At 34.5% G+C, this 23,334-nt stretch overlaps 2 protein-coding genes across 3 annotated transcripts in view; one reads left to right on the top strand and one right to left on the bottom strand.

Annotated features, from left to right (window-relative positions):
• LOC121371570 overlaps positions 1-1,693 on the bottom strand; it is a 25,686-nt gene extending 23,993 nt beyond the window's left edge. The window contains exon 1 of the mRNA XM_041497567.1: positions 1,370-1,693. Coding sequence (XP_041353501.1) covers positions 1,370-1,688 — 319 coding nt within the window. The 5' untranslated portion in view covers positions 1,689-1,693. The remainder of the gene's footprint in view (positions 1-1,369) is intronic.
• A 330-nt stretch (positions 1,694-2,023) lies between these two features.
• Positions 2,024-23,334, top strand: part of LOC121371569 (5'-3' exoribonuclease 2-like) — a 52,846-nt gene continuing 31,535 nt past the window's right edge. For both annotated transcript variants that reach the window (XM_041497566.1, XM_041497565.1), the window contains exons 1-4: positions 2,024-2,156; positions 16,805-16,932; positions 17,765-17,876; positions 22,896-22,957. In XM_041497566.1, coding sequence (XP_041353500.1) covers positions 2,082-2,156; positions 16,805-16,932; positions 17,765-17,876; positions 22,896-22,957 — 377 coding nt within the window. In that variant the 5' untranslated portion in view covers positions 2,024-2,081. The remainder of the gene's footprint in view (positions 2,157-16,804; positions 16,933-17,764; positions 17,877-22,895; positions 22,958-23,334) is intronic.

The following is a 23,334-nucleotide window of genomic DNA, read 5'->3' as shown; positions in this document are numbered from 1 at the left end:
TCCAATTTAAGGTTCAAGCACGCTGTCCTGGGCACACATCTCGGCTATCTGGGCTATCTGTCCAGGACAGTGGGTTAGTTGTTTAATGAGAGTGAAGGTGTAACGGCCTTCCACCTACCCACTGAGCTCTTAAGAACTCGCTCTGGGTAGGAGCCAGTACTGGGCTGTGAACCCTGTACCTACCAGCCTGTAGTCTGATGGCTTAACCACTGTGCTGAGGCCAGTTGGTGTCTAACATGATTATTTCAACAACAGATTTGCTTTTAAACTACCAATGTTAGCTTAAAACAATAAACCAATTAGACAAATTTTATTTCTGAATTCAAGACCTATTATACACAAGGTACAACAGTTGCAGAGTTTTACTTGTTTAGAAAAAATACACAACTACAAACAAACATTTCTGTATACTCTGTTTCATAACTACATAATGTTTGGTAAACCAGCTGATTACTATCTGGATATACAGGGTTCATTGTATACCTGAATTTTATGAAAATGCATGCTAACAAGTACATTTTGAAAAATATTTGACGGTCACCCAAAATGTATGCACATTTGTCAGTCTACATTTTATATATATATGCATGTAGTTAATGTATAAATTAAAAAAATATATTTATACACATAACTTTAAAAAAAAAAACTATTTGACTATGAATCACGTACATTTTAGCCTAGCCTAAGTACTTCGCAGTTTGAGAGCCAGATGGAGATTTAAACAATGTTTTGGTTAAATGTGTAGATGTTATCTCATCTCTTCATGTAGTGATTAATATGTAGAATATTTGTTTATCTGCCAACGCAAAAATTATCAATGTAACGGTGTTGTTGTACAGTAAAATCCATTTAAACCCTCTGTAAACAAGAATTCCCTCTAAACTGGACATTTTTCACTGTCCCTTTTTAAATATCAGTACAGAACAGAACCTCTCTAAACCATACACCTTAACACCAGACAATATACCTGGTACTTGGTCCTGTGGGTGTCTGGTTTTATATAATTTGTTTAAAAAGGACTGTACATGTATTTTTATTATTCAGTTGAGAAAGCAATTATATTTGTACAGTTGTCAGGTACAAATGATGTAGCTTATAGTTATACTTATAGTCCTTCCCACAGTGAATTCCCTTTTTTTTTTTTTTTTATACTTTGTAATTTACAAGTTATTTATTTCTGAGTCAATTGTTTTCTAAATTGCACACAAATATATATATATATTTTTTTGTTATTTCCAAAATACTTTTACTTTCTTTCTTATGTCAAACCAAACTGAAATTATTTACAAAAAGCTTCTTTTTTTTTGTAGGTGGATGGGACAGATAGTAGGCCTATATGAACAGGATGAAGTCAGGTCTATATTTTTACCTGCAGATGATCTAACTCTGTATTCTGGGTCATTAAGCAAATGTAATGCTTTTTCCTGCACTGTCTTAACAAAATCCTCCTCTATGTGCTCGGAACATTTAAATGATTTATGTTCAAAAATACTCTTTGCCGCCATTAAAGACCCATGTTTGATTTCCCAAGACGCAGTATCATCGGACAACAATTTCAACAATTCTTTTAAAAGTTCAGAAATTTTATTCTGTTTTTCATTTTGCAGATACTTCTCAAGCTCTAGGAGGCCTTTGTCACGTTCAAGTTTTACTGCACTACATAACTGTGACAACATGGGCGCAGACATCTTGATCTCTGCGTTTGTTAAAAGTGTGTTCATTCATTCAATCGAAAACAGAATATACATATCGTTGGAATTTTAGATGCAATGCTAAATAAAGGAATATATATCTACAAAGTTAACTTATCAGTATTTATGGAAAATGTTCTGTATCATATGTATGTTTAATAAACAAACATACTACACCAAAACATTTATTGAAAAGTGCCGTTTTTCACAAATGTATTTTGAATTTTATACATTTTTCTGTTTTCCAACCATTTTTATAAAATTAAGTATTATTGGTAGACCAAAATAGATTGACCAATGAAGATGCCTCTTTCGGCCAATTTTGTTCTCACCTTGGCCATGTTGAAAATCTTCAAATTTCTTCACGTGAAATTTGTATGAAGCAAAACAATGGGTGTTCCAGCCTTTTTCAGATGGTTAAGTCGCAAATATGCATCGATTGTTGTGCATTGTGTTGAAGAAAAGGTAAAGCTAATGAAAGAATATATTGAGTATTAAAATATTGTATTTAACCCCTCCACTCAAGCATGCTGGGTTGTTCATTCAACAGTTCAATCATAATCATTGCTTGCCTAAACAGTAAACTGGCTAAAGGCAATTTTAATTTTGTAAAGTAACCACCGTTACATGTAGCTTGAGTCAACTTCATCTGTCTCCTTATTGATATGTAGGGGAAGGCTAGAGGAAACGGGATCAGACTAAAAGTGCACCAATACCAAAACAAAAACAATTTCGTTGGGGAAAATGGAACCAAATCATACGAAATTGGCTATAATGGTAGTCTGAAGGGATGTAGTATGTGTGGTTCTTCTATGTCCAAACTTTGTTATTTATACGTACCCCATGCACTTAGCTATAATGGCACCTCAATGTTTTGGCGAAAAGGGAACCTTTTAAAAAAATATATAGGACCTAACCGTAAAAAAGATGAAAACAAAACTTAAAATAATAACATAACAATGACAAAGACAGGAAAAATGTTTTTTTAAATTTTTTAAAGTAAATGTTGAATAATATAAACAACACATGTTTTATACAGGGGATGATTTTCCGCGATCACGGAAAAACGGATGGAATCGTGCAATTTAGTAACTGAAACGCAATTTGCAATTTTAATAAAAATAACCTTCAAAAGTTGTATTTCTGGTTCAAGCACCATAATAAATATTTTTAGTAGTTTTAAGATTCAATATTGATAATATATGCATAGTGTTTTGGTATGCGAACTTTCATGGAGTGTACAGTATGCCTAAATATTTTCAGAACCGTTAATTCTCGAAAGTTACGCTTAATTGCCGTAAGCTTGCAGCAAAGCATGTGACTGTTTACCCGTGTAACTTTACATAGTGAAATTTATCTTGAAATATAAAAATAAACATTTACTAATACAATTTTAGAATGTTGATTATATAATAAGATTTCTAGTACGTTCAATTTCAATATTTTTCAATAATACTTATTATGATTCAAAAGCATAGCCAATTTACACAACGCTTTTGCCAGAAAACATAATTTCGTAAAACTTCGGGCATATTCGTTAATTTGTACGGAAACATTTCACATTTATAGTCCGTCCCACGGGGAATGCCTTTTTTCATGCTACGGAATTTACTACATGTTATTTATTTCTGAACCGATTGTTTTCTAAATTGCACGCAAAAATAGCATTTTACTTTTCTTCTCATTGGTTTATTATTGTAACACATGTAGCACATGCTTTAGACCCTGCGGTTCAGGGGGTCCTGCGGTGAGGCATTGTGTACATTTTCACCCCCTCCCCGAGGGGGTTGCAAAATATATATCTTGGAAATTGGGCCCAGCTGTTATTTGTGCTACAGGCCCCGCAGATCCTTAAACCGGCTCTGAATATATAATTCTAGGCAAATATATATTTTTTTAAAGTTATAAAATAATGTCGAAACTTTAAACAATCGACAGAACAGTGTTTAGTTTCGGTTCACTACCACTGGCCTATATTCAGATTGACCTGACAGGGTGCAATTTGTTTTAAAATTTTGATTAGCAGTTTTTCCTACTGGTTGGAGAATTGATTAGCAACTATTGGAATTTAATTAGCACTTTAATAAAATGAGTAAACATGAATAAAATTGCATATTTCGTATACATGTATCTGTTTTGTGGGCTGCTTACCCAAAATAAAGCAAGTACAGAACAGTACATGTGAAGGGTCATCACTGTCACTTGTTTACAAGGCCGTATCCTCCGGAGGTCAAGGGGGTAGCTGCGGTCCGTGTGCCGTTAGTCTTGTCCGCATGTATGTCTGATAATACATGATGCAGAAAACTTGAAAAATCACAAACTAGACCAAATACTATTTATTAGTAGTATTCATAGGTTGCATTCAGGTTTACAAATAACGAAAGCCACAAGTATGTATCGAATATAAGAATAATCAGTGTAAAAACAACAAACTGAAATCTCGTAGTCACGAGATACCAGATGTGAGTTCAGCCAGCCGTTTGTCGCTAATGTTTGCCACACTGTTTTTTTACGCAACAAGTTAAACCGAACGACCACTTCGACAACCGGTCAAAATAATTATCAGACATTTTGACTACTGGCTATCGCTGAACGCAGATCATGCATAGCACAGAGTGTCACTTGTAGTATAAAACCACGTGGCAGGTAATTTGACGATAAAAATAAAGTGCATGCGATGCGCTATGTGTTTTGTATCTATAGGCATTATTCAAAGCTAAATCGGAAATAAGTTAACGCGTAATTAAATTCGCGGAGCTATCAGCATGTTCGCAATTTTCGCGGTATATTTAATTCGTGAACATAATATATTTGCGTGCACAGTAGGCTACAAGTTTAGTGTACACAGTAATAGCTGCTTGCAAATTAGGTTACCACGATGACGTAGCAACTAGTACGTTTCGTCACTGTTCTTGTTAAAACGTCAAACATCCTCCGCGTATTCCGACAGTATTTTCTATTTGAAATACTAACACACGCGAGAAGGTTGTACACTGAGATAAATTTTAAAAATGTTTATCATTGGCGAATCAGTTACATGTACCTTGGCTGCGATCACGGAAAATCGACACCCATAAGTGCGTTCTTTTCCCGCGATCTCAATTCAAAGATCAATTTGGTTACAAAAAACATGCATCGCAAACTGCTAGTCATTGTTACAATATTGCATCGCGATCGCAACATTTTGCATCGCTTTTTGCGATGCGAACCCGGTCATTTTGCAGCCTGCCCGACCTCGTTTGAATATGTAATTTGTGCACACGGCACGCTAGTTAGGTTAGAGAAATTAACATACATGTGTAATCGAGTGAGTACTAAAATAGTAATTCTTATGTGTGCCCCCCCCCCCTTTTCTTTTTGGTTCACACTTTGCAATCATACTGAAACTAATATGTTATCATGTATTTATTTATTTATTTATACATATTTTTTTGCAAATAATGTAAGATTACGAACAATACATTACTAAAGTTCTTGTTCATATTTTCGTGAAAATAGTGGGGTTTGTCAACGGTGTGTTAAATTTTTTTATAAATGAAACTTACCCATAATCCATCAGATGAAATGAAACTGAAAGCCACACAGTCAATAATTATTTATTGTTTAAATTTAAGGGAGAATGGATCTCTTTATTATTATTAAATACAAAAAATAATTAACCGTAATTAAGTTCGTGGCTTTGTTTTAACCGCGGCTTATTTAAAGGTGCGGTTTATTTACGGATGAAGGTGGGAACCAAGTGGTGCAGTTTATACACACTTTTTTTTTAAAGTTTGTTTCAAAAATTATTTTTACAGTTGTTTAAAAAAATAGTAATAGCAAACCAGCTGAGAGCTGGAACAATATAACAAATGTATATAGTTTATAACAATAAAACAGGACACTAATTGAACACAAAAACGGAAAAAAACAGAATTTGAAAAATCTGAAACGGAATGTGGCAAAATCTGAAACGGAAAATCATCCCCTCTAGTTTTATGCAAACACCTGTGGATGATTGTCTGCATATTGCTGATGTGTAACTGCTATTCTATCTCCCTTACATGGATATAGCATTAGCAATAGCTGCTATTACGTCTTATCTCCCTTACATGGACATAAAAATAAAACAAAGTAATAATGATTAATATAGCTGTTGTTTTATTGAGCATATCATTGTTCATAACTAATGATTCTTGTTCCCTTTTAGTCATACATTTTAAAATATTTGGTGCTGTTTTCGCTATACCCCGAGAAAACTAATATTTTGGCTATCGTCGACAACCAAATGGTGTCTGAAATGCACAATTTTCCCAAAATCTGATACAGCAGAGCTTTAGTTTGATTATTCTTGATTCCAGTCATGACATTAAACTTGCATGTTGTTAACCAATACCAACGCTACACGAAGAAACCCAACAACCCTATGCAAAACGAACCTGTGCTAAACTTTTTTGTGATGATGTATAGGGGCATTCAGGATTCTTCATGCAGAGCACAATGTTTGACGCGAACCGCTGCTCTGTTCGCGTGTCAGTTACGCAAAATTAAATTTACCTGAACCGCGCAAAATGGTTATGTCATGACCAGTAAACGTACAGAAATTAAAACTTGCAAACTTCACGATTACAGGACATTTATTCATGCAGACATACTACTAGTATTTCGACAAATGTTTTAGGCTGAATTTTAGATACTTGATGCGCAGCAAATCAGTAAACATCGTTATATTTCAACAGTTGTAATTTACAACCAGTCTAAAGTAAATGTTCATTATAGAGTCGAGCCAAACGTTTTAAAGAAATGTGCTCAAACCGCTGGGGACGGCTAAATTATCTGCTGCTATTTTATCTCTAAAGGAATATATGTAGACATAATATTGGATGCCTATAATTTTACATATGTTAAAAACATAAACAGGAATCCAAAAGTGTCACAAAAATTGAAAAATACTAACATCGCATAATGAGCTTTAAAAACAAACATTTGGAACGTCACTATAGTATAGAAGTACCATTGATAAAGTGAAAGTAGCGTAACCAGCGCAAAACGAAAAAAGGAATCCCTTCAAATAATTATGTATCTATTTCAAAGGCCATTACAGACAGTACGAATGTGCGTAATGCAAAAACATAATCCAGGAATAGGTCGAGGCTGTATGTAATTGTTCTATAAAATATTCTCTTAAAATTGACTTGAAAAAAGATAGCAAAATTTTTTTCACAGGGGGAGGCCTCCCGAATCCCCAGGCTCGGGCACGCCTTTGGTGTGCTTAATGCTAAAAAAATGTGTGGTTATGCCCCTGTATTTTGTTTCAGTACTGGGGCTGATATTCAGTTCTTTTATAATATTGTTTACTTTAGCAAGCATTAAAGACATTTTTTTTGGGAAAATGTTTTCTTTTGTATTTGTTTAACTTTATGTTTGAGCTAAAAACTATGTATTTAAAATATAATTTCAACGTAATTTTGAGGTAACCAATCAGGTAACCCATGGGTTACGCAAATATAATTCATGTAACTGAACAACTGGTTACCTAGGTAAAAACCACGTGAACCGACTTCTGGTTACCTCACATTTCGAAATATTGTCCCCTGTTCATGTAACATCAATTGGTACTACAGGCCTTCAGATTTCACGGTAACAGTGTTCTATGCTCGGTTTTATAACTTACTCATCTTTGGCTAGTGGACAAAAAATATGTACTCGCCAAACTTAAAATTTTACTTGCCACACTACTCTTTTTGCAGTGTTGAATTTGAAATGAGAACCATTTTAGAATTGATCGCATGAGGGAGGTGGGAGGGACTGCATTTATAATTTTATGCCTCATATGACTGCTATTTCCCCCCCTACGTATCCTACCGTTTAAATAAAATATTATTTTGTGGGTGGTGGGTATACAAACAAAAACCCCATCTCCCCTCATTTGATTTGTGCTAGCAACATGCTTTCTAATTTTTCTACACATTGTGTCAGTTTTATCGTCATGCTGAACCCACGGAAACTGAAAGCCAAGTTTCATTTCTCAGATTGGCCTTCATTTGACTTTCCGGTACTTGTTTCATCTTCTTGATTAGTGTTAGAAATTTTCGATTTTCGTTTTCCTAAAGAATTGTAATATTTTAAAATTTTGCCACTTTGAAAGTGTTTGCCATGAACAACATATACATCTACACCGCAAGAAAAACAAAAACACCTCTAATTGGGGCTACATTCGATTTGAACGAGTGTACAACATGCGTAATGGGTTAGCAGATCAAATGCAACACTTGTGTCCGTTCAATAATTACATAGTGGAAACTTTGGCAGTTTTTTTTTTAACCTGCTCCACATAACATTTTGTAACGTTAAGGCCACTATCCCTTCTAAAATTATGTAACACTCTTGTCACCCCTCCACTTTTCACTGCCACAGTTATGCATTTTAATCAACATTATTCGGTTTGCATTTAGTCTTTTGAATTTATTTTAAATAAATAATTGATTTAAAAATCATCTAATAGAAAATATGGCCATGTATGGCAGCCGGTATTTAGTGTATGCTTTTGAAAAAATCACATTGTTTTAAAGACGTTGCCGGTAAGTAAATCTTGACAAGCAACCCCTCCCCCATAACATTTGTAACACATTGCATTTTGCATCAAAGAGCGTTACATAATTGTTGAAATGCTCATTTATAATGTATTGTTTAATAATCAGTCTCCATTTCACACGTTTGATTACAATGTGTATAGTTTGAACAGTGAGTGAGCAACCTTTACTTGATTTTGTACTCGTTTTCTTCACTCGAATTTCCTCCACCACTAATGTACCATAGTGAATCGGTTATGAATAGTACAATACAGTATTCAGAACTTCTTTAATCGGCCGATTACATGATTCGGAAATCCATACCAATTGAGATATTCCAAATGGTTGTGTGTATTAAAAATAATACACCAATCGAAATATCTGGATTGTTTTTGCAAGTATCTGGATTGTTTTCGCAATGAGTTCCGAACGGTACCGAAAATTAATATGGAATTCAAAGTGATCAATCTGACAATTTCGTAAATAACGAAGTGTCCCGACTGCAAAATGATGTAAACAAATTTCATTGGTTTTCGCTGTTAGGACTCTGAATGCACATGGCAAATAATTTAATACTCCGATGTTACGGTTTTTGGAGTCGGTCGCCAGATGGCAACGATAATAAATTCAATCGGTCGCCACTCTAACATTTTGGTCGCAACGTAGAACACTGGGTAACGATCATTTTGGGTACTGTGTTGGTAAAATCACGCAATCCGAAATTTCATTTCCCATGATTATAAAGTGTGATCAAAAAGTTATGAGACTGTTCCTGTTGCGAACAGTCGTGGACATTTCAAATTTTCTACTTCTTTTTAGAGTGTTGTTTTAATTCAAATTTCAATTTCCTAAAAATTTACGTTAATTCCCAAAAATGGGTAATTTATTCATTGCTTAACTTATTGTAAGTTTAATTTGTTGGTAATATTTACCCAGTTGATTTGTGTGGCTTTCTGAGGTTTCTTTCAATAAAAGTTGACATTTAAAAACTGTTATGTTTCTTTAAAATCAATTTTTTTAACCATTACCAAATAGTGGACAAATTGTAGCGTGAATAACCAACTATTTTGATAACCAAAAATTTATTAATTGTACAATTTGAAAAGTCTTATCATATAAACATACCTAAACACCATAGCTATACACCAGTATATCCACTTTTATCATAGCTCTTACAGTATGAGGAGACTGGATTTTAAGTGTGTTAATTTTTTGTAATGCCAGGGCTCACCCTGGATCAAAAATACCTGTAGCCAAAATTTTAGCCAAATGGAATTTTTATTAGCCATATTGAAAATGCTTTAGCCAAAATTGTTTTGTGCAGTACTGTATAGAGTATTTATATATGAATATGAAAATGCATCTTTTTCATCTGATTGTGTGCAAACTGGAATAAATCTGAATTATAAAACCTCAATGGGGGTAGGGGCAGTTAATATATTACTTAGATTTTTCAGCGAGGTGTGGGTGGGGGTGGTGATGCATTATCTTCAGAGTTGGAAGCCAGTACCCCGTACACCCACCCCCACTTCTAAGGCCTATGACATTAAATTAACAAACATACAGAAATATGGGGTGGGAGGATGTTTATGAAGGGTGTTTTTTCTTTGTTCCTTTTTTCCCCAAATAAAAATTTGAGAGCTTTTTTTTTAATATACCCTGTAGAGCTCATTATAGCAAGCTTTTTTTTTCTTTTTTTTAAGTAACCCATCAATTCCCCACCCGCAACAGTTTCATAATTTGTGCCATGTTGTTGCTGTTGATTTAAGCATCGTGTTAAATGCTTGTGATTTCTGCTTGCAAAATACCTAGGCTAAGAATGCTGACTTCACAGTATATTCCATTTATATAAAAATTGTTTACTGTCTTTTTAAAATCCATCTAACTTCTTAAATGTCACCTCACAGTCTTACACATTTATATCTAAAATTATCCAACAAATATGATTATTGTGAACGTTCTTCCTAATATTCGCGAACTATTTGATTGGTGTTTGTCGTGTCCATTTGGTTTAACGTGAAGCGCACAAACCACCCTAGTGAATGTTTTGTTTTCGCTCGGTGTTGTTGAACTGAGCCCTTGGGATAGCTTACATGTCTTTCGGCTGTCAACTGGCATGTGTATTCAAACTGACATGCATTGTCGGTCTGGGTTTTTTACTTTGGTTCAAAGACTTTACAAAATTAACAAGTTAGGATCTTCCAGACATTGCTGTCATACATGTTGAATGCATGCCGTTAAAATTAATAACCGTGATTATTAAAATAAGTAAACATCATTGGGCCTACGCTGTATTCTGGATGGCACCGTTTCTCGTTAACAGTAGGCCTAGTGAGATCACTACGCTTAGTATTATTATTAATTTCAGGTATCGGATAGATTATGTAACTGTTTGTGCAGAAGACAGAAAATGGCTTAGCCAGAATTTTAGCCACTTGCAAATTTTATTAGCCATTTTTTGTAACAATTAGCCAGTGGCTAATTTGGCTACCGACAGCGTGAGCCCTGAATGTGAGTAACCGATGTTTACACATTCACAGTATGAAAACTAATCATTGTATTTCCTTTTTCTTTTTTTTATAATATACATTAATTATTTAACTAATAAAATGTAATAAAGATAATAAGTGTTGAATGTATAATAGACTTCTTTCTCATTCCACTGCGCATGTGCCCATTGCGGAGTTACTCGAGGACGCAAACCGCGAGATCTCGCCAAAATAGACCTATCTGCAAATTGGGGGGGCAAAAGCAATGGGAGGCCACGACCATTGTTCAATTATTAACTGTTCCAATCACATATGTCCGGGAAATTCGTTATCCTTCCATCGATATCCAGCCAATGGATATTGGAAACGTTTGTGGGTAATCGTTTCACGTAGAAAACAATTTTAATGTTACTCTAAGTACGAGGGTTTGTTTGGCACATTTTGTAGGAGGGAAGCCAGTGAATGCATAAGGGACCAAAACCTTACCGTTTCTGTACAGGACATTGCTACACAGGGCTGTCTAGTATACTTAGATATGGTGGAAAACATATTAACAGTAAAGAAAATAAATATATATTTTGTATATAAAGAAAATATATGTATATTTCGTATTATACTCAATAAAATATATAACGTGTGTGTGTGTGTAAATAAAAAAAAAAATATATGTAGTCAGGACAGCTCTGTACAGAACGTTCCTATACAGGGCGGTCTAGTATTCTCTACTTAGATATGGTAGTAAACAGTGAATAAAATAAAATAAATATATATTTTGTATATACAGAAAATATATGTATATTTCGGACAATACTCAATAGAATATATATATATGAACTTTTAATGTTATTATTACTCAGTATGTTTCAAATTTAATTATAAGTATTGTTTGTTATTACTTTTACGTTCATCTAGGTATGAACAAAAAAATCATCCGCAAACTTATGTGAGAACGGCTTCGCCGATTCACACAGTTTACGGATGATTTATTTTGTTCATACCCCGATGAACGTAAAATAAATAACAGACACTCCTTAAATAATAATAATAATGATGATATATAAATATATATATAGAGTGATGACGGCTCTGTACAGGACGTTCCTACACAGGTCCGTCTAGTATTTTATATACTTAGATATGGCGGAAAACACATTAACAGTAAAGAAAATAAATATATTTTGTATAATACTCAATGCGTTCATGTTGACACTGTATAAAAACGTGTGTATGGGTAAACAGAACGGCACCTACCTTCAAACACACCCACCCACCCCAAAGTATCCTTTTTTAAATTCCCACTTTATGGATATACATGTAACAGCATAAAATCTCTTTTTTTTTTTTACTTTTCCCAATTAGATAGACACTAAGAAAAATTCAACAAAACACCTTCTATATATACAGTCAAACCTGTCCTAGCGGCCACCTGTACTCAGCGATCACCTGCCTTAAGCAGCCACTTTTTTCTTCCCAAACGATTTATAATGTAAATGCACCTTTAATAAGCGGTCACCTGTCTAACGCGGCCAGCGGCCACCTAAATCGGATCCCAAATCGCTAAAATACCTGCATTAAGCGGCCACAGTAAAGTTTTACTCTTATATTAAAGGGATAAGGTGCAGCAAATAACCGATCTTCACACCTTCAGGAATACTAGTACCCATTCAGTCCCGACATCTCCACTGTGTATCAATTAAGGAAGTATGAATCTGACATGCATCTAATTGCCTCTGGGCAGGCTACGCTTGACATTTGTAGATTTACTTACTATGACAATACATTGCATGAAGTCTGAATTAAATAATTAAATGGGAAAAGAAAACAAACTTGTGGAGAACGGTTAATTTAATATATTCTATTTGCATTATTTCTGAAGGAGACAACATGTCAAAAGTTGATTTATAGTCAACTATGAAGCACACATTCGTTAATTAGCAGTACAGACGGTAAAACAAGAAACAACAACAAATGTTTTAAAGACTATATATGTGGCAACCTGTACTCAGTGGCCACCTGTCTTAAGTGGCTACGTTTATCTACTCCCTTGTGTGGCCGCTTAAGACAGGTTTGACTGTATATATATATATATATATATATATATATGTGTATATATATATATATATATTCTCTCTCTCTCTCTCTCTCTCTCTCTCAAATATATATATCGATCGATGCCATAACCTGTCGATGCCATAACCTGTCGATGCCATAACCTATGGAATCTGTCAAATGTTTTGTTTATACTTTTTACGAGATAGTCTTTTAATCTGGCGTTATCAAAACCCTCGGGTACGAGTTGCAGAGACTTTGTCCAAGTTGTTGCACTGCTTTTTAATTTGAACCATTCCACTGTAAATTTCAGCGGACCGTTTTCTATGACCATTATACCATCTAATTCGAAATATGTACATGTTAGTTGCCAAGTTTAAAAGTCTCCTACGAAGCTACTTAAGTTGCCCATAACAACCTGCCTGTCACGCCCCCCAATTTGTAAATAGACTAGTTTCAGTCTATTTTGTCACGGGACGTTACTCTTCGCACGCATGCGCAATAGGAATGCGAAATACCTCTATTATTAATCCTGAACAAATCAAAAGAATTAGTATGGTAAAAATGTAACGCGAGTAACCGTGGAATTGCCCATATATATTTAATTATTTAAAAAACTATTGTGTTTCTGATATCACAATACTGGGGAGTGTGTTTGACGCAATATCGAGACCCGATTCGTATTGTTGTATTAACCAAACTTTTCAGTTTTCCAGTTTAGGTAAATCCGAATTGGAGGTCCAACATGCACTCAAATCAAATGCATTACACATTTTAACAAAAATCACTGGCATACATTTTTTGTAGTGTATATCTTAACCTTTAGACTACTGGATTAATTTTTGACAAAAAGCACGTTGAGTTTATAATTTTTACTTGCATATATTCACTTAAATATTTTATTATAAATACATACAATAAAGTTCATTTTTGAATCGGTAAGTATTATTTTCGTAGGGTTTTTAGATATTTTAGATCAATTAATGTTGATTAAAATTAGGCAAAAAATGTAAAAAGTCGCATTTACTTATGGGCATTTGTGGCCAGCTGTCCAGTATTTATGTCTATTATATCTCGCCTGCAATAGTCAGAAGGTTAAAAATAGGGGGCAAGAAATAGTATTTAAATTAAAATAAAAGTGAGTTGTTCTGACTACTGTCACTGAAGTCAACACAAGTCGATGTCATGCATGTGCTTGATTACTGAAGGTGGCAGCCGAGTAGGCGACACTATATCCTGTGGTTTCATTATGGGAGGAAATGCCTAAACTATTATTTTTATTTAGCTGTCAAAATCACAACAGCATGTTTATATTGGAGAGTGCATGTCAACATTATATTGTTTAAAAACATGTCTCTTGCACATATAATTTAAATTAATGGTATTAAAATTGGGTTCACATGACATGTTTTCACGGAACCTAAAAACAGTTTCCAATGGTTTCCCATGATCACATGGCATGGAACAAAAAAAGTGTGTACCATAAAATTTGAAATCCTATGTCATGACTTGATGTGAGAATAATTAAACTAAAGCTCTGTAGAATCAGATTTGAGGAAAAATGTGTATTTTAGACACAGTAGCTTGTGACCATTTGGTTGTCGACCATTGCCAATGCATTACATAATTTCCTCTAGCCTTCTCCTACATATCAGTATCAATAAGGGGAGGGCTGGAGGTGACCAGAGTTATGTTCCAAGCTAAATAGAAACATTACTGTTGCCCCTTGCTCGCCTAGAGGAGGCCAGAGAGTTGAACTAGATATATACCAGTACATCAAAGTTGACTAGCTGGCAGTTTATAGGAGAGAAATGGGTCCCCAGGGGATTAATGAGGACTATTATTTCAGGAAATAAATTTACAACGACACCAATAAAATAAAATAAACCCAGTTACTCACCATATATACTAGCCAGATTATTCTTAACGGTAATAGAGCTAGACCGACATTTGGACAATTACCAACACTTTCTTACTGGTGGAGACCAATCTATATAAATTCTATGCAATCATTGCCTACCAAACGGTAGTCATTCCCCCTCAAATACAACAACAATCCTATGTTTAAAGGAATGCTTGCGCAAGGCTTTTGAACTGGTATGCATAACAATATATAGTGCACATTATTGCTTAATATCAACAAGTATATTTTTATATTTAATTAATAAAACGGTTAAATGTGACGACTATTATATGTAATGGGCACAGCCATTTTGTTCCATCACAGTGAATACGCCCTCTGGTGAGCCGGTGGTTACGTAATACTTAACTCGTCACGTCTGGAATTAGTCTTAGAACTGAAAACCCCCAAATGTACCTGATTTTTGAGTGATGATGAAAAAGACATGCATCGCAATGTTCTGTAATAATATCCATCCCAGTAAGCCAGCAATAACTATATTATTTTTAAATACAAAATAAACCACCATTGTCAAAGTGATCGAAATAACTATCATGTTTTGTCCATGCATTAACCTACGTACTGAAATGATAATCAGAGTGTTTTCTTCGTTAATTGGTCTATTCCTTCCATGGTCTGCACCTGTGATTCCTGATTAGCAGGTGTATATTTGGAACGTAACCAGACAAGATCATTAAAGGGACAGACCCTAGTTTCAACCTGTGAAAATTAACAATAAGTTTAGACAATCTACAAACCTGTAACACATTTGGATAACGTTACAATTGAGTTAAACATGAGTATGTGACTTTAAAATGGTGAAATGCCATCTAAAAATAGACTAACACTCGACTCCATAACTGTTACTTCTCAGACGCACGTGCATTTTTTAAAATATGAGAAATGTATTTTGTGATATTAAAACACCAGGATGACCAAAAAAACTTCTAATGTACGAAAATTGATAATCTAAACCATAAAATCTAAGTAAAGTATAATTTCAGTTATTAAAAACGGCTACAATAGTAAAAAATATGCCTTAGTGTTTAAAAACAAGGGTATGTCCCTTTACTTACCGCCGTCTAGACATAAAGATACATGTCAGTGTTATTAACATCACAGGGTATTGAGAGAGAACCTGCCACCCCTAAAATGGTAATGGACATTATCAGCCATCATGCTTTATTACTGTAAATAATTCTGTACAACTCTTAAGTAGACTTTCCCATCTAAAATCACAGAACTGAGCAATTACGTAGGACTCCAAAGAAAAGAAAATTATCACTTGGGTATTGTGATTTTTTAAAAAAAATTCTCCATCGTAGCCTACTAGTATGCATTTTTTCAAATGGATTTTTTAAGAGAGGAAAATACTATAACCCAATTTTGTTTGTTAATACAAATTGAAATATATTTAGTTAAATAGTTGATTATATTATCAATCATTTATGTTGTTTTACAAGTCCGGTTGATCAAAGGGAAGCTCCTTGTCGTAAATGACTGCATTTGTTTACACTGTGCATACAGAAGTTGGTAGGAGCTGACGTTACTTCGCCCCAAGCTAGAATACAGGACACGGCGAAAATGAAACAAAATGGCTTCCCTCCAGTTATCAGGGATAATCACGTTTTTTTTATTAACTCTAAAATTAAGTGTTTTTCATTTCTTAGTGTCAATATGTGTTGGTGGTCTGGGTATGCATCTTTCCAACACGTAAGGCTCATATTTGACGTGTCCTTCCCTTTAAATACTTTTACATGGGTAATTTTTCTAGTTCCTTGATTAAAAAATGATCGATGTAAAGATGTTTGTTGTGTCAGAGCAGAAATCATCAACTTTTGTAAACACCTGTGAAAGAAACAAATCTTCACAAAACCCCCAAAGAAAAACATTATGATCAAACCATGGAAATGGTGTATAGAGTTATGGTAAACAAAACGAATATTCCTTGAAACTATCCACACAAAACAAGAATTGTGATACATAGACCCTGGTGGGTTCTAAATTAAAATATTTTAGGTACAATATGCCTTTTTCTACATGTTTCTAACCAATCCATTTTTATTTATGTTTAGGGATTTCATACAAATACCGTAACACATTTTCATTACTTTTAATTTTCAGCCCAAAGAGGTAGATGGTGTAAAGATACCTGTTGACAGCAGCAAACCCAATCCAAATGACACAGAGTTTGACAACTTGTACCTGGACATGAATGGAATCATCCATCCTTGCTGCCATCCTGAAGACAAGTGAGTGTTACATGTGGAGCATGCTTACTGTGATTGAGAATTTACTAAGTTTGTGTACTCTGTAGGAAGATTAGAAACGGTCTTGCGTGTAGATCTTACCTTTTAAGGGGAGCTAAATCACTCTAGCATGTGAATTTATATAGTATCAATATCAATATCCAAGCTCACCCTGTTCATTGCCAAATTAGCCAATTGCTAATTTTTTATAGAAAGTAATACGTTTTTCTTTAAATTAACCATTTTCAATAATTTTTCATGGAAATACTCAATATTTTTAAAAATTAGCTAAAACAATAAAATTTGTTCGAGTGTGAGCCCTGATTATCAATGTAATATCTTAAATGACTTCCCATAATCTAAATTAGGAGGGCAGGGTTTCTGCCAGAGGGTAAAATGAGTATGGTGCCATACCTAAATATTTTGGCAGATTTTTTTTTGGACAAAATTAATTACTCTTATCATTACTGTATGATTTTCTTAACCATAACCCTAAACTTAACCCATTTTCTTTCTAGGGGAGGCCCCCCATACCCTCTGTTAACTGTTTGCATTCAAATCCATAGCGCCATACTCAAAAAATTTCTTTCTGGTAGAAACAGTGGAGGGGGAGTAAGCAATCAGTCCCCTCAATTGTTTTTCATGTGGAGATCTGTTATTTACCAGTGTTATTGACTTAAATAAATGGATGTTCATAGGTGTTCATTTAGATAATTCTTCAACATTTGTAAAGTAATATACATTTAAGTAATGGTCATATACGGTCTTTTTTTTCATATTGTATTGATTATTAGTAATTGATTTCTAGAATTCATTTGATCTGAATCTATTGCAGACCTGCTCCCAAGAACGAGGATGAGATGATGGTTCTGATATTTGAATACATTGACAGAATCTATTCCATTGTGCGACCTAGGAAAGTTCTGTATATGGCCATTGATGGAGTGGTATGTTTTATGTTAATATCTATCTTAAAGTTTCGTGTGGATTTATTTTCTACTAGCAGTTTGAAAAGCTTTGTTCTCTCAATAATGGTCTTCTTTCCTGAGAATATTTACAATAATATGTGCTTATCTAAATCTAACATTTAAATAGTGTGCAATACAACCCTGACAATTAAGGGAATGGTCACAACACATAATATGTGCCGTGAAAAAATCTCCATGGCAATTCTGCAGTTAATGTGTAAGAGGAATTTAATTTGTCAGTATTACCAAAAAAATTTAATAATAAAAAAGTAACAGAAAATTGCTGATTGCCAGTGCTGTAATCGAAGCTGTAACATTTATGCTTTGTCTGTAAAAAAAAAAAAAATGCTAGTCTTGATCATGCTATAGGGTTCCCACACTGTCTGTAGGCAAATTGCCACTTTTTTAGTGTGTACCAGTACAGGCTCCAAAAACCTTTCTATAGCTTCCATAAATGTGCACACTGATATGTATAGAATAATATTTCAAGCAAAGGATAATTATTCGACACAATTATAATAAAAAAATATTTAAATGGAGAAGGTCCTTTAATATTAGTTACCAGCATCAGACATAAGGCTGGTAGGTATTGGGTTCACAGCCCGATACCAGCTTCCACCTAGAGCAAGTTTTAATGACTATGTGTAACACTGACTTCTCTGTCACAAACTACTAACAACTCAGTGTTTCTGCCAGAAAGAATTTTCCAGTATGATGCTATGGAATTTAATGCAACCATAGTCAACCAGGGCTCACCCTGGATCAAAAATACCTGTAGCCAAAATATTAGCCAAATGGAATTTTTATTAGCCATATTGAAAATACTTTAGCCAAATTTGTTTTACGCAGTACTGTATAGAGTATTTATATATGAATATGAAAATGTATCTTTTTCAGCTAATTGTTTACAAACTGAAATAAATAGGAATAAAAAAACCTCAATTGGGGTAGGGGCAGTTAATATATTACTTCGATTTTTCAGCGGGAGGGGGGTGCGGTGGGGATGGGGTTATGCATTATCTTCAGAGTTCGAAGCCAGTACTCCATACACCCACCCCCACTTCTAAGACCTATGACAATAAATTAACAAACATACAGAAATATGGGGGTGGGTGGATGTTTATTGAGGGTAGTTGTTTTTTCTTTCTTCCTTTTTTCCCAAATAAAAATTTGAGAGCTTTTTTTATATAGAGCTCATTATTTCTTTAAATAGCAATCTTTATGTTAATTTGAATTGTTTTTTTGTTTTTTTTAAGTTACCCATCAGTTCCCCACCCCAAAAATTCTCATAATTTGTGCCATGTTGTTGCTGTTGATTTCAACGTTGTGTTAAATGCTTGTGATTTCTGGTTGCAAAATACCTCGGCTAAGAATACTGACTTCACAGTATACTCCATTTATTTTTTTAAAAACCCCAAAACCCAAACAAAACCGTTAATAAAATTAAAATGTACGGTCTTTTTAAAATCCAGCTAACTTATTAAATGTCACCTCACAGTCTTACAAATTTATAGCTAAAATTATCTCACAAATATGATTATTGTAAACTACTTTTATTCAGTGTACAATTAACTGCAATTTGTATAAATACTGCATGTTCATTTCCCGCTATAGCGATCTGCATGCGTGCTCTCGACCATGGGTACGAAATTAACAAAGACAAAGGAATAAACAAAAACTGCAGTTAGGTATTCATTGATGCAAACAACTATTGTTTTTCTACAAATTTACATCAAGATTTACTTTTGCGTAATCATATTGTTTAATGTCAGCAACGATATCTCTTGACACGCAGGTGTCGGCTGACTCTGAAGCGTGACGTATATTCACGCCGAGAGCTGTCCTCAGTTCAGCCAACGAACGTTCTTCCTAACGTTCGTGAACTATTTGATTGGTGTTAGTCATGTCCATTTGGTTTAACGTGAAGTGCACAAACCAGTCTAGCGAACATTTTGTTTTCGCTCGGTCTGGCTGAACTCTGCCCTTGAGATAGCCTACATGTCTTTCGGCCCTGAACTGGCATGTGTATTAAAATTGACACACTTTGTCGGGCTGTTTTTATTACTTTGGTTCAAAGATTTTACAAAGTAAAAATAACAAGTTACAGATCTTCCAGACATTGCTGTCATACATGTCGAATGCATGCCATTAAAATTAATAACCGTGATTATTAAAATAAGCGAACATTATAAGGCCTACGCTGAATTCTGCATGACACCATTTTTCTTACCGGTCGTGAGATCGCCATTACGCTAATTGAATATTTGGTATTATTATGTTTGAGGTGTCGGGTAGATTATGTAACCGTTTGTTCACATCAGAAGACAGAAAATGGCTTAGCCAAAATTTTAGCCACTTGCAAATTTTATTAGCAATTTTTTGGTAAAAATTAGCCAATGGCTAATTTGGCTACCGACAGCGCAAGCCCTGGTCAACCGGCTGTTTGGGGGCCTCCCCCAAAAAGAAAATGGGTTACATGTAGGGTTAGGGTTAAGAAAATCATACAGTAATGATAAGCAGTGTTCTTGCTGGGTGAAAATTAAAGGAGATCGGCACTACACCCTTCAAAAAAAAAAGGGTTGGGGGTGGGGGAGTAGTTTGGTTATCATATTGTTGTGTTTTGGTAGACTTTGAGAAAAGACATACCGTATATTGCTGTGTATTAGCCGACTCCTTGGATAAGCTGACCTCTTAGTTTGACCCTAAATATCCAGTACAAAATCATCGGCCTTGTGTATAATCCGAAGTCATCTTTTGTCCAGCTGTATGTTGTATCGATTTCAATAATACTGTCAACAAATAGACATGTGCTTTTCTTGTTCATTACATTTGTTTTACCTTTAATTATTACAAACACGGTAATAGCGATCGCAATCAATCATCAATGTGGCAATGCTAACATCTACCATGCATTGAAAAATAACTTAGAATTGATAAAGCATAACAGGAAAATAAATAATTCAAGCTGTAACAACATATCACTGCACATAAATAAATAATTTATTCACTGGACAGCAAAAAGTAAAATCATTGAGGCATGTTTAATCCCTCACCACACACACAAACAAAAGATCATGCGATCCGTGACTGCAGCTGTTCACTGTATATGGTATGGTCATGTGACAATAGTGGGAGTAATTATCATCCTGAAATTCATGTTATTTTTTCAGTCGGTAATATTATTAATGAGCTTAATTTATTTATGGCATTACTTTATAGTTTAATGCACCCTCCCAACAAAACAATAATATTAGAAATATAATACTTGTTTGAAGAAAAAACACCGTTTTGTATCTTAAACTTGCTATATGAAAGATTGGTCCCAGCACAGGTCAAACAGAGATGGCGGACAATTGGAAAGAATACGTTTTTACCATTGAAATAACAATAAAACAAGTAATTTTTTATTATTATTCATCAAACTTATATTGCATTCAAGAACAAAAAACTGCATAATATTGCATGATGGGGTGTTTTATTTATACTGTGCACAAATTATTGTTACATAATCTGTGAAAAGGCTAAGGGTCTGATCAAAATTTGTAAGTCACGGTCGGGAGTATTTGAGATCGAAATTTTATGCTCCAATTTGTTGCCTCCGTGTATAAGCCGACTCTTCTTTTGGAAAGTGTTTCTAGACTTCAAAAGTCCACTAATACACGGCAATATACGGTACTCCTTATTTTGCCTACAAAAAAGTGCAAAGGGGTTTATAAAAAAACTCGTCTTTTAATTGAACCGAAGATGATATCGGTCTGACATTCACGGGCAGTTCCAGTTTTGCTGAACCGATCAAAGTTTTAATATTGTTATTTTTAATAAAGATTTCAAGATATATGAAAAACAATAAAGATGTTTGTAAAATGATCTCCTAATGTCAGATACATTTTTTTATTTCCATCTTCATCGTATGAATTGATCGCTGTGATAAAATATTATCGCCAGTTTCGTTTTAGTAAAGGCAGTGTATATATTATTTGGCACTCAAGATAAATGATTTTAATGATAAACACTACCACTACCGTTGTTTTTATAAGCATTCATATGAAAAGTTTACAATATTTTATAAAGAACTGCTGAATAAACAGAATAACAGAAAGTAAAAATCAATAGGTTTCAACCAATTATATCTGCAACTGAGGACAAAATATAAAACGATAGTTAGTGGAAACAAAAGACAGAATGACTGTTCTGATCACATGACAAATATGGCGCCAAATAGGGTTTTTTTTCAATCGGAGATTGCCGAATCCGTAAAAAATAAAATGTTTTCATTGCTTACATAAAATATAACTTTTATTGTGTCTATCAAACATACAAATGGATACAGATATTGGACAAAATAGAGGCTGTTAAAAATACTGTTAAATTACGTTACGGTAACTGTCGTAAATGTTTTGTCAATTGCTTTTTCGTAAACAACGCGGTTCATTTCCTTTGATGTTCAGTGTGCAGACTGATCATTGTTTTTTGTGTAGAAAAAAAGTGCATTTGGAAATAGCGGAGATAGGTGCTGGAAAATAAAGAGGGGCGCTCAAAAATAAAGGAGGGCGGGGAACGTGAAAGGAGGCCGGCAAAATGGAATAGCGGGGAGGAGCGCCCCGCTTAAATGGAGCAGTGAGAACACTGGATAAGAGTAATTAATTTTGTCAGAAAGTTAACTTAAACAAATAAAATCTGCAAAAACGTTTTGGGTATGGTGCCATACCCATTTTACCCTCTGGCAGAAACCCTGTGAACTAACCATTAACCCTCTGTTTAGGACAGCCAACCCAGATAGCTGAGGTGTGTGGCCAGGATAGCATGCTTGAACCTAACTGGATATAAGCATGAAAATAAGTATAAATGATATTAGTTTTCTTTTTTATTTCTGATGAGTACCTTCATATTTTGTTTCTAACAAGAGTAGCATTGCAAAAGATATTTTAATATTGTTTTCCGAAAATCATCAAACTTGTATGTATAGCTCTAGTCCATATGATGTACTTTTTATTGCAGGCTCCTAGAGCGAAGATGAATCAGCAGCGTTCCAGAAGATTCCGAGCATCCAAGGAGACACAGTATGTGGTTTGATCTGATTAAATAAAAAACCCTGGAATAGATGTTTTGTGTCATTTAAAAGTTTTGTATTGTTCTCAGTGACTTTTTGTTAACTTAAGTTCTAGACAACTCCAAGCATCTAAGGAGTCAAGGGACGGGAAGTAGCTCAGTGGTAAACTGCTCGCCTGATATGTGGTCGGTCTAGGGTCGATCCCCATCGCTGGGCCCATTAGACTATTTTTCATTCCAGCCAGTGTGCCACGACTGGTATATCAATGGCCTTGGTATGTGCTAACCTGTCTGTGGGATGGTGCATATGAAAGATCCCTTGCAATAAATGGAAAAATGTTGTGGGTTTCCTCTGTAAGACTATCGAAAGTACCAAATGTTTGACATC

The sequence above is a fragment of the Gigantopelta aegis genome, chromosome 4 (assembly GCF_016097555.1).
Source record: "Gigantopelta aegis isolate Gae_Host chromosome 4, Gae_host_genome, whole genome shotgun sequence".
Taxonomy (NCBI): domain Eukaryota; kingdom Metazoa; phylum Mollusca; class Gastropoda; order Neomphalida; family Peltospiridae; genus Gigantopelta; species Gigantopelta aegis.
The sequence above is the reverse complement of the archived record's forward strand: the minus strand, read 5'-3'. Positions and strand labels throughout refer to the sequence as shown.